The sequence below is a fragment of the Hyla sarda genome, chromosome 10 (assembly GCF_029499605.1).
Source record: "Hyla sarda isolate aHylSar1 chromosome 10, aHylSar1.hap1, whole genome shotgun sequence".
Classification (NCBI taxonomy): Eukaryota; Metazoa; Chordata; class Amphibia; order Anura; family Hylidae; genus Hyla; species Hyla sarda.
In genome coordinates, this window is record NC_079198.1 from 128287429 (window position 1) to 128305344 (window position 17916).

Genomic DNA, 17916 nt, shown 5'->3' on the forward strand with positions numbered 1-17916 from the left:
AGCACACGCACACAATGGCTGTATAGAGGGACTACAAGTCCCAGCACACAATGGCTGTATAGAGGGACTACAAGTCCCAGCACACGCACACAGTGGCTATATAGGGGGACTACAAGTCCCAGCACACGCACACAATGGCTGTATAGAGGGTCTACAACTCCCAGCACACAATGGCTGTATAGAGGGACTACAAGTCCCAGCACACACACACAAAGTGGCTGTATAGAGGGACTACAGGTCCCAGCACACAATGGCTGTATAGAGGGTCTACAACTCCAAGCACACAATGGCTGTATAGAGGGACTACAGGTCCCAGCACACAATGGCTGTATAGAGGGACTACAGGTCCCAGCACACAATGGCTGTATAGAGGGACTACAAGTCCCAGCACACAATGGCTGTATAGAGGGTCTACAACTCCAAGCACACAATGGCTGTATAGAGGGACTACAGGTCCCAGCACACAATGGCTGTATAGAGGGTCTACAACTCCAAGCACACAATGGCTGTATAGAGGGACTACAAGTCCCAGCACACGCGCGCGCGCGCGCACACACACACGCACACAGTGGCTGTATAGAGGAACTACAAGTCCCAGCACACGCACACAGCCGCCAGCAGAAAAAACAAACAGGAGCGGTAGAAGTCAACGGCGCTAGGACCGCGAAACTAAAAAGTAACGCGTTACGGGTGGGCGGGGCTAACACCTGACAGGGGGCGGCGCGGTTATCGTGACGTCATCATTCCTGCGCCGCTGGAGGGGGAGGTCGCGGCCGGTGCGGAGGAGCTGGGGCAACACCGGTGCGTATAATGGGCGATGCTGTATCGTGACTATCGCGATTATAGATCATTACATTGCTGTCAGTACCTCTTTACCCAGAATTCATTATGTTGTTCTGTTATGTATCAGTGATCCCCAACCAGTGCGCCTCCAGCTGTTGCAAAACTACAACTCCCAGCATGCCCGGACAGCCTTCGGCTGGCCGGGCATGCTGGGAGTTTTAGTTTTGCTACAGCTGGAGGCACCCTTGTTGGGAAACACTGCTGTAGATGTAAATAGTGGTTGCTTCCATTCACTGACAGCAAGCTTTGCGGTCCTGTCTTGTTCTTTACTTCACAGATGGAACGATGACCACGATCACTCGTCAGGATCTGAACTTTGGGCAGGGTAGGTAAAGTATGGGGGATACAGGGCACCGTCCACCCTCTGGTCACATATACAAAGCTGCAGGACTGTACGCGTCCATCTACATACTAGGCTTAGATACACCGGTACATTCCACTTATAGTATCACATACTAGGCTTAGATACACCAGTACATTCCGCATATAGTATCACACATACTAGGCTTAGATACACCGGTACATTCCACATATAGTATCACATACTAGGCTTAGATACACCAGTACATTCCACACCCAGTATTATACATACTAGGCTTAGATACACCAGTACATTCCACATATAGTATTATACATAATAGGCTTAGATACAGTAGTACATTCCACATACTGTACTACACGTCATAAGCTTAGATACAATGGCACAATCTAAATATAGTGTCACACATCATAGGGTTAACTCTACACCAGTACATTCCATATACAGTAATATATAGACTTAGATACACCAAAACTTTCCAGATCTGAGACTGTATCGCACAAGAGAAATTAGATACAAAAGGACATTCCAGCTCCTAGAGAGAGAATTACACGTGATACAAACACAAGGACATTAGGGTTTTCTGAGACAGTATCCCACATGATGGGTTAGATACAAAAGGTATCCCACATGATGGGTTAGATACAAAAGGTATCCCACATGATGGGTTAGATACAAAAGGTATCCCACATGATGGGTTAGATACAAAAGGTATCCCACATGATGGGTAAGATACAAAAGGTATCCCACATGATGGGTTAGATACAAAAGGTATCCCACATGATGGGTAAGATACAAAAGGTATCCCACATGATGGGTTAGATACAAAAGGCTTAGATACATCATTCTGCGTCATAAACCTGGACAGGACTGGTTGACTTAAAGGGGTACTCTGCCCCTAGGGGATAAGATGTCTGCCTGAGTCCCGCTGCTGGGACCTCCCCCCCCCCTGTTTAGGGCGCGTTCGCACATCCTCTTGAATTCTCCGCTTAGAAATAATTAACCTCTGCTTTGCCATTGACTTCAATGTGTTTTACTCTGCACTGTTCGCACTGCGTAAATTCCGCTCGCGGAGTTCCGTGTTGCTAGGAGAAAGCACATGTTCAGTCTTCTCGCGGAATACGCAAACAGAAGTCCATTGAAGTCAATGGTAAAAAAAAAAAAAATTCCACTTGAAATCGTTTCCGCACGAAAAAATAAATAATAAGGGAAATTCCAATTGGTGGTTGTCATCCAGCAAAAAAAAAAAAAAAAAAAGTTTCCTCCTATATTCCGTGCAGAATTCGACCAAATTTTGTGCGAAACAAAAAACGTAAATTCCACGGCGGAATTTTTACGTGAGGATTTCTCTCCTATTCCTCAGTGTGAACACACCCTTAGAGCGTCGGGTGCAGCGCCGGAGGCTCGGGACGTTATGGCCACGCCCCCTCAATGTAAGTCTGTGGGAGGGGGGGCGTGACGGCACGAGCCTCTTCACCGCATCGCCAGTCATCCGGCATGGAGCGGAGTTCGCGCGGTGCGCCGGATGTCCTGGGTGCTGCAGCCGAAAGGGGATCGGCGATCTTTTGATAGGGGATAAGATTTTGTATCTAAACACTAAGCACATTTTGTATCTAAACACTGTCTGGGTGTTTAGATACACCCAGCCAGTATCACACATGATATGCTTAGATACACAAGTGTGCTTTTTAATACATTTTTTCAGTATCTCAGATGATGAACTTAGATACACCAGGATGCTTTAATTCTGTGAGACCCTATTAGCCTAGATCACTGTTTCCCAATCAGGGTGCCTCCAGCTGTTGCAAAACTACAACTCCCATCATGCCCGGACAGCCTTCGGCTGTCCGGGCATGATGGGAGTTGTAGTTTTGCAACAGCTGGAGGCACCCTGGTTGGGAAACACTGGCCTAGATACACTGAACTGTTACGGATAATGTTATATACTTCTGTTTTGTCACATTACACAGGTATGACCCCTCACAGCGGTGTTCCCCAGCCTGTGGCCCTCCAGATGTTGCAAAACTACAACTCCCATCTGGAGGCTGTCAGGACATGCTGGGGGTTTTAGTTTTGCAACAGGTTGTGGTCCATTGTAATACAGACTGTAAGGACCACTTTGCCATTCAGAATCCTAGGAAAGCTGGTTGGGGGTTCTAGGGATAAACACTGACACTGTGCAGACTGATGACCTGTTCATTGCTCCCCCTAGTGGTGGCGGACATACTGTGCGAGTTCCTGGAGGTGGCCGTCCATCTGATCCTGTACGTCAGAGAAGTCTATCCCATCGGGATCTTCCAGAAGAGGAAGAAGTACAATGTCCCGGTGCAGGTAGCGCCCCCTAGGGGATCTGTATTCTTTAGCTTACTGGTTGCCGTCACCTTGACCTTATGGCGGATTTATCACTGCTTCCCCCCGCTTCATTACCGGTATATAGATTGGGGGTATACCGTAGTTAGGGTGCACGCACACCACGTTTTTGCTATACAGTTCCCGTATACGGTTTCAAGTTAAAAACCGTACTGAACCGTATAGAAAACCGTATGCATTGACTTAAAGGGGTACTCCGGCGCTTAGGCATCTTATCCCCTATCCAAAGGTTAGGGGATAAGATTCCTGATCGAGGGGGTCCCGCCGCTGGGGACCCCCGTGATCTTGCACGCAGCACCCCAGTTAAAATCAGTCCCCGGAGCGTGTTCGCTCTGGGTCTGATTACCAGCAACCACGGGCAGGCGGCGTGTGACGTCACGCCTCCGCCCCCGTGTGACCTCACGCTCCGCCCCCTCAATGCAAGCCTACGGGAGGGGGCGTGACACGGCTTGCATTGAGGGGCGGAGGCGTGACGTCACACACCGCCCGCCCTGTGGTCGCCGGTAATCAGACCCGGAGCAAACATGCTCCGGGGACTGATTTTAACTGGGGTGCTGCGTGCAAGATTAGGGGATAGGGGATAAGATGTCTGTGGGCGGAGTACCCCTTTAACACTGTGAACCGTATGTCAAACGCATAACTCGGTTTAGTCCGTTTTGCGTCTTATATACGTTTTTTTTTTTACCCGTATCCAAAATCGTAGCCTACCACGGTTTTTGGTTCGGGTGAAAAACCGTATTAAACCGTTTACATTTTCAAACAAGTGAAACTTTATTCATATTTTATCAAAAAACCTGATGCGGGAACTGTATTGGAAAAACGTGGTGTGAACCCGGCCTAAACAAGGATCATTCTCTCACCTAAATGGAGTATTGAAAATAAATGTACAGTGAACCCTCAATGTACAATAGTTTTAACATACAATGTTTTTTTCTGGACCATTGTAACTTGAAACCAGACTCAACATACAATGTACAGACAGTCCAGATCTGTGAGACGTATCAATGGCTTGAAGAACTGACCAATCAGAATGGACATTTACACCTGTATTACTGAAGTGTATGCACTGACTGGTGTCTGGTAGCGCCCCCTACAGTACAGGGAGGTATTACATGTTCTGTACTACTCTTTACCTGTATTACTGAAGTGTATGTACTGACTGGTGTCTGGTAGCGCCCCCTACAGTACAGGGAGGTATTACATGTTCTGTACTACTCTTTACCTGTATTACTGAAGTATATGCACTGACTGGTGTTTGGTAGCGCCCCCTACAGTACAGGGAGGTATTTCATGTTCTGTACTCTTTACCTGTATTACTGAAGTGCATGCACTGACTGGTGTCTGGTAGCGCCCCCTACAGTACAGGGAGGTATTACATGTTCTGTACTACTCTTTACCTGTATTACTGTAGTGTATGCACTGACTGGTGTTTGGTAGCACCCCCTACAGTACAGGGGGGTATTACATGTTCTGTACTCTTTACCTGTATTACTGAAGTGCATGCACTGACTGGTGTCTGGTAGCGCCCCCTACAGTACAAGGAGGTATTACATGTTCTGTACTACTCTTTACCTGTATTACTGAAGTGCATGCACTGACTGGTGTCTGGTAGCGCCCCCTACAGTACAGGGAGGTATTACATGTTCTGTACTACTCTTTACCTGTATTACTGTAGTGTATGCACTGACTGGTGTCTGGTAGCGCCCCCTACAGTACAGGGAGGTATTACATGTTCTGTACTACTCTTTACCTGTATTACTGTAGTGTATGCACTGACTGGTGTCTGGTAGCGCCCCCTACAGTACAAGGAGGTATTACATGTTCTGTACTACTCTTTACCTGTATTACTGAAGTGCATGCACTGACTGGTGTCTGGTAGCGCCCCCTACAGTACAGGGAGGTATTACATGTTCTGTACTACTCTTTACCTGTATTACTGTAGTGTATGCACTGACTGGTGTCTGGTAGCGCCCCCTACAGTACAGGGAGGTATTACATGTTCTGTACTCTTTACCTGTACCAGGGTTAGCTGCTCCTTTGGACACCAGGTGAGGGCGGCTCCATTACATTTTTAGGACACTGTGTTCTGTACAGGACCCTGAAGAAGCTCCTGTCCTCTACATAGACAGTGATTACAGCTCCCAGCACATCTTTCTTACTTTTATATATAAGGATTTGCTTTATCTCTATTAGTTATCTACTTATTTTTCTTTAATTCTCACTTTTTCCTATTTTTGGATGACATTTTGGTGGCTCCAGAACCAATTACCAGGTTTCCATAGAGTTCTGGTCTGAACATACAATGGTTTCAACATACAATGGTCGTCCTGGAACCAATTAATATTGTAACTTGAGGGACCACTGTACTTGTTATTTAAGTGATTCTTTCTCTCTATAGATGTCCTGTCACCCTGAGCTGAACCGCTACATCCAGGACACCCTGCACTGTGTGAAGCCCCTTATAGAGAAGGTGAGGGGGGGGGGGGGCTGTCTGTGGTTTTTGTGTCATATGTAGCTATGACAGTGTTTCCCAACCAGGGTGCCTCCAGCTGTTGCAAAACTACAACTCCCAGTATGCCCCGACAGCCAACGGCTGTCGGGGCATGCTGGGAGTTGTAGTTTTGCAACAGCTGGAGGCACCCTGGTTGGGAAACACTGAGCTGTTACATAGATGGCGGTCACCTCCCGTCCGGTCTGTCCGTCCTCTTCATGATGGTTTTATTTTCCTTTTGCAGAACGATGTGGAGAAGGTGGTGGTTGTGATCCTGGATAAAGAGCACCACCCGGTGGAGAGATTCGTTTTTGAGATTGCTCAGCCACCATTGCTGTCCATCAGGTAACCCAAAAACCAGAATCGCCCTCTGTGATGCAGGATTGACCATTAAAGAAGCACTCCAGATTTATTAATTTATTTGCTTGTATCAGGCACACTAGTCATACAGCGCCATTTGTCTTATTCCAGCGCAGCTGTAGCTTTATACGTTTTATCACTTTGTCATGTGATCACCAGTCTGACTAAAAAAAAAGTAAAGGGTTACTCTGCTCCCCAGCATCCGGAACATAGAGTTCCGAACGCTGGGTGCTGGCTTCCGTGTTCACGCCCGCTCCCTCGTGACGTCACGCCCCGCCCCCTCAATGCAAGTCTATGGGAGGGGGAGGCGGCCATCGCGCCCCCTTCTCATAGACTTTCATTGAGAGGGTGGGCGTGAACACAGAAGCCCGCACCCAGCGTTCGGGACTCCATGTTCCGGGTGCTGGGGAGCGGAGTAACCCTTTAATGGGAGTGATAGGATGTCGGTTCTGGTTTCTGACTTCCTGTGGACTTTAGGATGACATCATCAGCTACCAGACCCCTCCAAGCTCCACCTGTTACCTCTGTGAGATCAGGATATAAAGTAGTTGTACTCCTCCCCTCCAGCTCGGTCTGTATACTGCTGCTGCCAGCTCTATGTAAGCAGGATGTAAAGCTGTTATACACCTCCCCTCTAGCTCTGTCTATATACTGCTGCTGCTACTATCTCTATGGGATCAGGATATATAGTAGTTATACACCCCCTCCAGCTCTATCTGTATACTGCTGCTATCTCTATGGTATCAGGATATACAGTAGTTATACACCTCTCCTCCAGCTCTATCTGTATACTACTGCTGCTATCTGTATGGGATCAGGATATATAGTAGTTATACACCTCTCCTCCAGCTCTATCTGTATACTGCTACTATCTCTATGGGATCATGATATATAGTAGTTATACACCTCTCCTCCAGCTCTATCTGTATACTGCTACTATCTCTATGGGATCATGATATATAGTAGTTATACACCTCTCCTCCAGCTCTATCTGTATACTGCTGCTATCTCTATGGTATCAGGATGTATGGTAGTTATACACCTCTCCTCCAGCTCTATCTGTATACTGCTGCTATCTCTATGGGATCAGGATATATAGTAGTTATACACCTCTCCTCCAGCTCTATCTGTATACTGCTGCTATCTCTATGGTATCAGGATGTATGGTAGTTATACACCTCTCCTCCAGCTCTATCTGTATACTGCTGCTATCTCTATGGTATCAGGATGTATGGTAGTTATACACCTCTCCTCCAGCTCTATCTGTATACTGCTGCTATCTCTATGGGATCAGGATATATAGTAGTTATACACCTCTCCTCCAGCTCTATCTGTATACTGCTGCTATCTCTATGGTATCAGGATGTATGGTAGTTATACACCTCTCCTCCAGCTCTATCTGTATACTGCTGCTATCTCTATGGGATCAGGATATATAGTAGTTATACACCTCTCCTCCAGCTCTATCTGTATACTGCTATCTCTATGGGATCAGGATGTATAGTAGTTATACACCTCTCCTCCAGCTCTATCTGTATACTGCTGCTATCTCTATAGTAGTTATACACCTCCCCCGAGGCTGTATTCACACATTGCATCTCTTGCTGCTTTTTTTGTTTTCTTTAGTTTTTGCTTTGATTCCCCCCAATCATGGCAAAAATTGAGCTATTGTACTGCAATTGTGCAAAATCTGGAAAAAACATTACTTTTTAACAATTTTTTTTTGAAAAAAAGGTAAATGCAATAAGAATTCAACATGTCTCAATAACCTAAAGATGTCAAATCTTTATAAAACACCTCAACTGTAATTATAGGTCAAATCACTTTCTTTTCGTAGAAACATTTCTCTTAAAAAAAAAAAAAATTTAAAAAAATGTAATAAATTTAATAAAAAAAGAAAAATGTACAGTGTGAGCTCTACCTATTTATAAGTTCACCTGGGTGACCTCCGGCACTAGCAGCCTGAAGAGATGACCAGGTGCAGTGATCAAATGCCCCACCAAAGCCAAAGAATTTGAGGGGAAATGTAGGCTGGATACAAAGTCATTTTAGAGATTCTGTGTGCATCCAACATGGAGCCTATCCCATGCCTGCCATATCAGCTAACACAGGTAAGCACAAGGCATACACAAGAACCTCTGGCTGTTATTAGCAAATAATGTAATTATACACTATATAAGCAAAATATATAAATAAATAGAAAAAAAAAATCCCGGAGTGCTTCTTTAATGACAATAGCCAAGGCCAGGCTGATTTCTGTAGTGGTCATACATTAGTGAGTGCTCCTTGTTCTTATGTCTTCACAGCTCGGACTCGCTGCTGTCTCACGTGGAGCAGTTACTGCGGGCGTTCATCCTGAAGATCAGCGTTTGTGATGCCGTCCTGGACAACAACCCTCCAGGTAAACCCCCGCCCAATATCATCCAACAGGAGGCAGTGATTACCCAGCAAGTAACTGGTGTATTTGATACGGTGCCACATAAAGGGTTGGTGTATAAAATGAGAAGGATTGGACTGGGGGAGAATGTGTGTAAGTAACTGGCTCAGTGATAGGAAACAGAGGGTGGTTGTTAATGGTACTTATTCTGATTGGGTGACTGTTACTAGTGGGGTACCACAGGGGTCAGTCTTGGGTCCTTATTCTATTTAATATATTAATGACCTTGTAGAGGGTTTGAATAGAAAAGTAGCAATCTTTGCAGATGATACAAAACTCTGTAAAGCGGTAAACACAATAGAGGACAGTGCACTGTGTATAGTAGGTAACACTATAGAGGACAGTGCACTGTTACAAATGGATCTGGATAGGTTCGAGGTTTGGGCTAGGAAGTGGCAGATGAGGTTCAACACTGATAAATGTAAGGTAATGCACATGGGGAGGAAAAATCCGGGCTGGGATTATGTATTAAATGGGAGAACACTTGGGACGACTGACGAGGAAAAGGACTTAGGAGTCTTAGTTAACAGTAAATTTAGCTGTAGTGACCAGTGTCAGGCAGCTGCTGCCAAAGCAAATAAAATCATGTGGGCATCAATAGGGGCATAGATGCCCACGACAAGGAAATAATTCTACCGCTGTACAAATCACTAGTCAGACCACACATAGAATACTGTGTACAGTACTGGTCAGACCACACATAGAATACTGTGCACAGTACTGGTCAGACCACACATAGAATACTGTGTACAGTACTGGTCAGACCACACATAGAATACTGTGTACAGTACTGGTCAGACCACACATGGAATACTGTGTACAGTACTGGTCGGACCACACATGGGATACTGTGTACAGTACTGGTCGGACCACACATGGGATACTGTGTACAGTACTGGTCAGACCACACATAGAATACTGTCTACAGTACTGGTCAGACCACACATAGAATACTGTGTACAGTACTGGTCAGACCGCACATAGAATACTGTGTACAGTACTGGTCAGACCACACATGGAATACTGTGTACAGTACTGGTCAGACCACACATAGAATACTATGTACAGTACTAGTCAGACCACACATAGAATACTGTGTACAGTACTGGTCAGACCACACATAGAATACTGTGTACAGTACTGGTCAGACCACACATGGAATACTGTGTACAGTACTGGTCAGACCACACATGGAATACTGTGTACAGTACTGGTCAGACCACACATGGAATACTGTGTACAGTACTGGTCAGACCACACATGGAATACTGTGTACAGTACTGGTCAGACCACACATGGAATACTGTGTACAGTACTGGTCAGACCACACATGGAATACTGTGTACAGTACTGGTCAGACCACACATGGAATACTGTGTACAGTACTGGTCAGACCACACATAGAATACTGTGTACAGTACTGGTCAGACCACACATAGAATACTGTGTACAGTACTGGTCAGACCACACATAGAATACTGTGTACAGTACTGGTCAGACTACACATAGAATACTGTGTACAGTACTGGTCAGACCGCACATAGAATACTGTGTACAGTACTGGTCAGACCACACATGGAATACTGTGTACAATACTGGTCAGACCGCACATAGACTACTGTGTACAGTACTGGTCAGACCACACATAGAATACTGTGTACAGTACTGGTCAGACCGCACATAGAATACTGTGTACAGTACTGGTCAGACCACACATAGAATACTGTGTACAGTACTGGTCAGACCACACATAGAATACTGTGTACAGTACTGGGCACCAGTGTACAAGAAAGATATAGTGGAGCTGGAGAGGGTTCAAAGACGGGCAACCAGGGTAATACGGGGAATGGGAGGACTACAGTACCCAGAAAGATTATCAGAATTAGGATTATTTAGTTTAGAAAAAAGAAGGTTTAGGGGCGACCTTATAACTATGTATAAATATATCGGGGGACAGTACAGAGATCTCTCCATGATCTATTTATACCCAGGACTGTATCTATAACAAGGGGGGATCCTCTACGTCTAGGAAAGAAGGTTTCTACACCAGCACAGACGGGGGTTCTTTACTGTAAGAGCAGTGAGACTGTGGAATTCTCTCCTGGAGGAGGTGTCATGGTGAACTCTGTAAAAGAGTTCAAAAGGGGTCTGGATGCATTTTTGGAGAATAATAACATTGCTGGTTATGTATATTAGATTTATAGGGACAGAAGGTTGATCCAGGGATTTATTCTGATGCCATATTTGGAGTCGGGAAGGAATTTTTACCTCTAGTATGAGGGTTTTTTTTCCTTCCTCTGGATCAACTCAGTAGGGACTCATTAGGGTTATAGGTTGAACTTGATGGACTCTTTTTATTTTATCTTTTTTTTTTTCCCAACCTTATGAACTATGTTACTATGTAGTTCATCCTCCTATACTGGTGTCCCCCTGATCCTTATGGACAGAATATATGAAAGTACATTACTGCATTGTACAGCATTCTGTGGCATCTACCACCCTCCATACAGGGTAAAGCAGTGTTTCCCAACCAGGGTGTCTCCGGCTGTTGCAAAACTACAACTCCCAGCATGCCCGGACAGCCATTGGCTGTCCGAGCATGCTGGGAGTTGTAGTTTTGCAACACCCTGGTTGGGAAACACTGGGTTAAAGATTAATTACATTGCAATATCCAGAATATTTACAAATGTGGATAGTTATTCTGTATAGTGGTAATTGTGTTGTATAGAACCTGAAGACTAGAGATGAGCGAACTTACAGTAAATTCGATTCGTCGCGAACTTCTCGGCTCGGCAGTTGATGACTTTTCCTGCATAAATTAGTTCAGCTTTCCGGTGCTCCGGTGGGCTGGAAAAGGTGGATACAGTCCTAAGAAAGAGTCTTCTAGGACTGTATCCACCTTTTCCAGCCCACGTGAGTACCTGAAAGCTGAACTAATTTATGCAGGAAAAGTCATCAACTGCCGAGCCGAGAAGTTCGTGAAGAATCGAATTTACTGTAAGTTCGCTCATCTCTAGTGAAGACTAATAAAATAATCATGTACGTGGTCACGTTAAATAATCCAAATAGTCTTTCTATCATGTACATATGAAACCCCCAGTTTCCCACATTGGGGTCCGGGCAAGCGAGGTGGGTGCAGGGGCCATTGGTTCAATTCTTATTCTTCACCGTCATCACTTTGTGTTTTTTAAATTTTTTTTGTTTTGTTTTTTTGCAGGTTGCACATTCACTTTACTGGTTCACACGAGAGAAGCGGCTACAAGGAACATGGAGAAGATTCAGGTTATAAAGGTAACGTGTGACGTACGGTTCAGCACTTATCTTCATCACATTTCTGCTTGTTAACGTGCACTGGACATGGTCTTCATCAATAGCACCTGTGCTTTACAATACGGTAAAATTCCATTCATCCGGCATCTGATTGTCCAGAAATCTATTTAAAGGGGTTCTCTGGCGCTTAGACATCTTATCCCCTATCCAAAGGATAGGGTATAAGATGCCTGATCGTGGAGGTCCCGCCGCTGGGGACCCCTGTGATCTTGCACGCCGCACCCCGTTTAAAATCAGTCCCCGGAGCGTGTTCGCTCCGGGTCTGATTACTGTCCATCACGGGGCCGGAGCGTTGTGATGTCAAGGCTCCGCCCAGTGTGACGTTGCGCTCCGCCCCCCTCAATGCAAGCCTATGGGAGGGGCGTGACAACAGATGAGAGGCTTGGTCGGGGCGGAGCCTTGACATCACAACGCTCCGGCCCCGTGTTCGATAGTAATCAGACCCGGAGTGAACACGCTCTGGGGGACTGATTTTAAACGGGGTGCGGTGTTCAAGATCACGGGGGTCCCCAGCGGCGGGACCCCCGCGATCAGGCATCTTATCCCCTATCCTTTTGGATAGGGGATAAGATGTCTAAGCGCCGGAGAACCCCTTTAAAGCCCCTTTTACACCACAGTTATCATCCTGCTCTCTTACTGCTGTTATTTTACAATAACGGATGAAAAAAAACTGGATGCAATAACTGGTAATAACGGATTATAAAGACGGTGCATGCACTAATTTTTGGTCCAGCAAAAAAAAATGGTGAATAACAAGATGTTAAAATTTAACATTGAAGTCTATGGGGACCGGAAGTTCTCAAAAAAAACATCCGTTATCATCAGTTATTGTCAGATTTTTTTTAACATCCGTTTTTTACAGCTTTACAAAAAAAAAGTTTAAAACCTGAAAAAAACTGATGTAACTACTAAAAACGGATGATAACGGATGAACAACATCCGGTTTTTTAAGAATAATGGATGATGGTCATCATTTATCATCCGTTATTGCATCCGTTCTTTTTTTCCATCTGTTATTGTTAAATAACGGCAGTAAAAAAGCAGGATGATACCTGTAGTGGGAAAGGGGCCTAAAGCTGTACTGAGCATGCTCAGTACAAAAAAACGTATACTAAAAAAAATAATAATCTGTTATCCGTTATTGTCAGGTTTTTTAACATCCGGTTCCCATAGACTTCACCTTTAAATTTTAACATCTGGTTTTTCACCATTTTTATTTTTTTATTTTTTTTTTGCCGAACCAAAAATTAGTGCATGCACCGTCTTTTGTGCCGGCAAAAATAAAGGACATTAGTAAAAAAAACAGACATAACTGATGCAAAAAGGATGTTCAAAAAATCCCATTGACACGAATGGGATTTATTTATGGACGTTTTTATGGCCGTTTTTTGCTGGGAGTTATAACGGAGCTTTTTTACAGGATGATACCTGTAGTGTGAGGGGTCTAATCTGACATGACAGGATGATACCTGTAGAGGGGTCTAATCTGACATGACAGGATGATACCTGTAGAGGGGTCTAATCTGACATGACAGGATGATACCTGTAGAGGGGTCTAATCTGACATGACAGGATGATACCTGTAGAGGGGTCTAATCTGACATGACAGGATGATACCTGTAGAGGGGTCTAATCTGACATGACAGGATGATACCTGTAGAGGGGTCTAATCTGACATGACAGGATGATACCTGTAGAGGGGTCTAATCTGACATGACAGGATGATACCTGTAGTGTGAGGGGTCTAATCTGACATGACAGGATGATACCTGTAGAGGGGTCTAATCTGACATGACAGGATGATACCTGTAGAGGGGTCTAATCTGACATGACAGGATGATACCTGTAGAGGGGTCTAATCTGACATGACAGGATGATACCTGTAGAGGGGTCTAATCTGACATGACAGGATGATACCTGTAGTGTGAGGGGTCTAATCTGACATGACAGGATGATACCTGTAGAGGGGTCTAATCTGACATACAACAAAATGATTCCCCTGGTGGGGGACACAGTCTCCCGTGTGGACGTTGTGCTGTGTATGTGATGACTGTCATGGCTGTGTGTATATATATATATAACGTCTCCTTCTTCTCTAGGATTTCCCCTGGATTTTGGCCGATGAACAGGACGTCCATATGCAGGAGCCGCGCCTTATACCTCTCAAAACCATGACCTCTGACATCTTAAAGGTCAGTATGCAGGGCAGGGTAGGTTCTCCTCGGGGTATTGTCTGCAGGTGTCCCCTTGGTTTCCCAGTTTTCCGATCTTCAGAAATGTATTGATTGGTTTGTTTACCTCCTGTGTAGATGAGAAATGGGGAACTTATATTATTGTGGATTGTGTAGTGTGATACTACCCAGAGCCTTGTATCTAAGCCAATTCAGTGTGATACTACCCAGAGCCTTGTATCTAAGCCAATTCAGTGTGATACTACCCAGAGCCTTGTATCTAAGCCAATTCAGTGTGATACTACCCAGAGCCTTGTATCTAAGCCAATTCAGTGTGATACTACCCAGAGCCTTGTATCTAAGCCAATTCAGTGTGATACTACCCAGAGCCTTGTATCTAAGCCGATTCAATGTGATACTACCCAGAGCCTTGTATCTAAGCCAATTCAGTGTGATACTACCCAGAGCCTTGTATCTAAGCCGATTCAGTGTGATACTACCCAGAGCCTTGTATCTAAGCCAATTCAGTGTGATACTACCCAGAGCCTTGTATCTAAGCCGATTCAGTGTGATACAGCCCAGAGCTTTGTGTCTAAGCTGATTCAGTGTGGTATTGCCCAGAGCTTTGTGTCTAAGCCGATTCAGTGTGATACTACCCAGAGCCTTGTATCTAAGCTGATTCAGTGTGATACTACCCAGAGCTGTGTATCAAAGCCTATTCAGATACATGGTTTGGGTAGTATGAATATTTAAATCTAACCGACGTGCCCGCCTCAAAGCACAAGTCAGCCCTGGAAGAGGGGGACCTTCGGAGGATCGGGGCTCCGGACTGCAGGTAGGTATAGCAGTCTGAGACCCGGCATCGGTATCGCGTTCACCCGCACTCGGTGTATCGGGTTATAGTGCGGGTGAACAAGTGACCGTTACCCTTTTAAGCAGAGTCCTGAGAGTGAAAAGGAGAAAAAACATTACATAGAAAACCTGTCCCAGCAGCTCTATAACTCATCTATGGGGGAGAGGGGCTATTAGCTCCTTAAAGGGGTACTCCGGTGGAAAACGTATTTATTTATTTGAACTCTACTTGTTCCAGAAAGTTAAAACAGATTTGTAAATGACTTCTTCTATTAAAAAATGTTAATCTTTCTTTTACTTATCAGCTGCTGTATGCTCCAAAGGAAGTTGTGCAGTTCTTTTCGGTCTGACCACAGTGCTCTCTGCTGACACCTCTGTCCATGTCAGGAACTGTCCAGAGTAGGATAGGTTTGCTATGGAGATTTGCTCCTGCTCTGGACAGTTCCTAAAATGGACAGAGGTATCAGCAGAGAGCACTGTGGTCAGACAGAAAGCAAATTCAAAAAGAAAAGAACTTCCTGTGGAGCATACAGCAGCTGATAAGTACTGGAAGGATTAGGATTTTTTTTTTAATAGAAGTAATTTACAAATCTGTTTTCTGGCACCAGTTTATTTAAAAAAATAAAAAATTAAGTTTTCCTCCGGATTACCCCTTTACGTACTTGTTCCCAGGTGTGAATACTCCCCTATAGATATTCCTATTCTTTAAAGGGGTTTTCCTATTTTATAACATAATTGCAATATCTGTTTATGATTTTTGAGGGTCTGACCTCTGGGACCCCCACTGATCCTAAGAATGCAGGGGTTGCAGCCCCGGGGTGTCCTCTGTTTGCCTCGCACATAGGCTGCTCACTGTGAATAAATGCGTCTGGCTGCAGTTCCTTACACAACCACGTGGTCAGGAGGGCGACTGTGCAGCACTGCGGCCCCTTATTCATTTATTCTTTGGGGGTCCTAGTGATATGCTATCGGTTATCAGTTCATATGCCCATGACTTTTTTTTTTCTTTGTTTTGTAGATGCAGCTTTATGTAGAAGAGCGAGCACGCAAGAGCACCTGACATCCAGAGGAGACCGCATCTATCGCAAGGCGTGTCATGTGATCAGGTGGCGGTACCTGAAGCTCCTCCCTCTTTAGTGTCTGTATGACAGACCTCCATCCACCTGCGCAGACTGGACGTTGACGTGACATCATGTGGTCGTGTCAAGACGTTTCCAGACTGACGACTATTTATTGTACATAGGTTACTTGTTGTTACTTTGTATTTGAATGATACATTGTTTCTTTTTACAAACATTCTGTTTAAAGTCCTCCGTATTATGATGTGAATGTACAGACGGCCATGTTTCGGCTTATTAAAACAAAGCTCTAGGTACTTTCTTGATCGTCTTAGACTTTCTTCCTCTCTGAGTGAGGACGTTCCCATCATGCTGTGCAGGTACCATACACGCAAGCCTCTAGTTCAATGTCTCCTAACCAGGGTGCCTCAAGCTGTTGCAAAACTACAACTCCCAGCATGCCCGGACAGCCTTTGGCTGTCCGGGCATGCTGGGAGTTGTAGTTTTGCAAGATCTGCTTTTTATTTTTTATAATTTTTGCGGCATTTTTTTCACATTCTTCACTGTAAAACTTTATTGAAGAATCACTACACTTGTAAGGAGAAGCACGCAAAAGACATGTTTAAGAACCCTCTATTTTGCAACTGCATCACGGGGCACCAAAAATACTGATGTTGTGACTTTTCAATCCCAGAATGCAAACAGGAAGTGGGGGTGGGGCTTAGCTTGTGATGTGTACAAGAGAGAGCCTTATCTTGTGTGTATGCAACTGAGTCTGTCTGCCTCTTCCAGAGGCTTCATGATTAAAGGGGTACTTTAATCACCTATCCAAAGGATTGGGGATAACGGGGGAGATTTATCAAAGGATTTAGACTGTTTTTTCCTGTCTAAATTTGTCACACAGAAAGTCGCAGTCTAAATATGTGCGACTTTTCTGCGACTTTTGCTGTAGAGGATTTTTAGAACATGATGCATGCAAGTCTATTTTAGACGGATAAATGCATTGGAAAATGCATTGGTGCTGAATTTATCAAGTGCGACTTTTGTGCGACAAGTCGCATCTGCCCAAAATACGCCGAAATGTCCGACCATGTTGGAACAGGTCTAAATGCAGTCTAAGCTGTAGACCCTGAAGTCTGTGCACATAATTTATTAAGGGCTGTGAGACCTTTGATAAATTAGGAGCACAATAGACAGGAGACGACCACATACGCTGGTCTATAAGCATGCCCAGAATAGACTAGATTAGGAAATGTCCCCCAACATGTCTGATCGCAGGGTCAGACACAATCTCCGGATCGGTGCTGCAGTGTTACGGTCATGGAAGCCTGTGGCTTCTGTGATCGTGATGTCGTGCCATACCCCCTCCATTCATGTGTATGGAAGGGGGCGTGGCGGCTAGTATACAGCCGTCATGCCTCCTCCAATAGACATGAATGGAGGGGGCGTGATGGCTGTGATCGCCAGTCATCCGGCACGGAGCAGAGTTCGCTTCATGCACCGGATGACTGGTGTGCTGCGATGGAGATCGCGGGGGTCCCCAGCACCCAAACCCTATCCTTTTGGATACGGGATAACATGTCTAGCGGCGGAGTATCCCTTTTAAATCTTCCCTCTCATCTCGCAGTTCACTTGCTTGCACCAGGGCTGCTTTTATGATGTAACTTGTGCTGTTTCTATTTGCA

At 45.0% G+C, this 17916-nt stretch overlaps 1 protein-coding gene across 2 annotated transcripts; it reads left to right on the forward strand.

Moving 5' to 3' along the window:
* The first annotated feature begins 643 nt into the window (after positions 1-643).
* On the forward strand, positions 644-16548 carry MAD2L2 (mitotic arrest deficient 2 like 2). 2 transcript variants are annotated; one of them, XM_056542228.1, is made up of 9 exons: positions 644-860; positions 1121-1168; positions 3375-3493; positions 5931-6002; positions 6268-6368; positions 8690-8784; positions 12038-12111; positions 14250-14342; positions 16192-16548. In XM_056542228.1, the coding sequence occupies exons 1-9, from the start codon at positions 818-820 to the stop codon at positions 16231-16233; spliced, it is 687 nt and encodes a 228-aa protein (XP_056398203.1). In that variant the 5' UTR covers positions 644-817; the 3' UTR covers positions 16234-16548. The 2 variants fall into 2 exon arrangements, with proteins under 2 accessions (XP_056398203.1, XP_056398204.1); XM_056542229.1 differs by having other exon boundaries at positions 647-801.
* The last annotated feature ends 1368 nt before the right edge of the window (positions 16549-17916 follow it).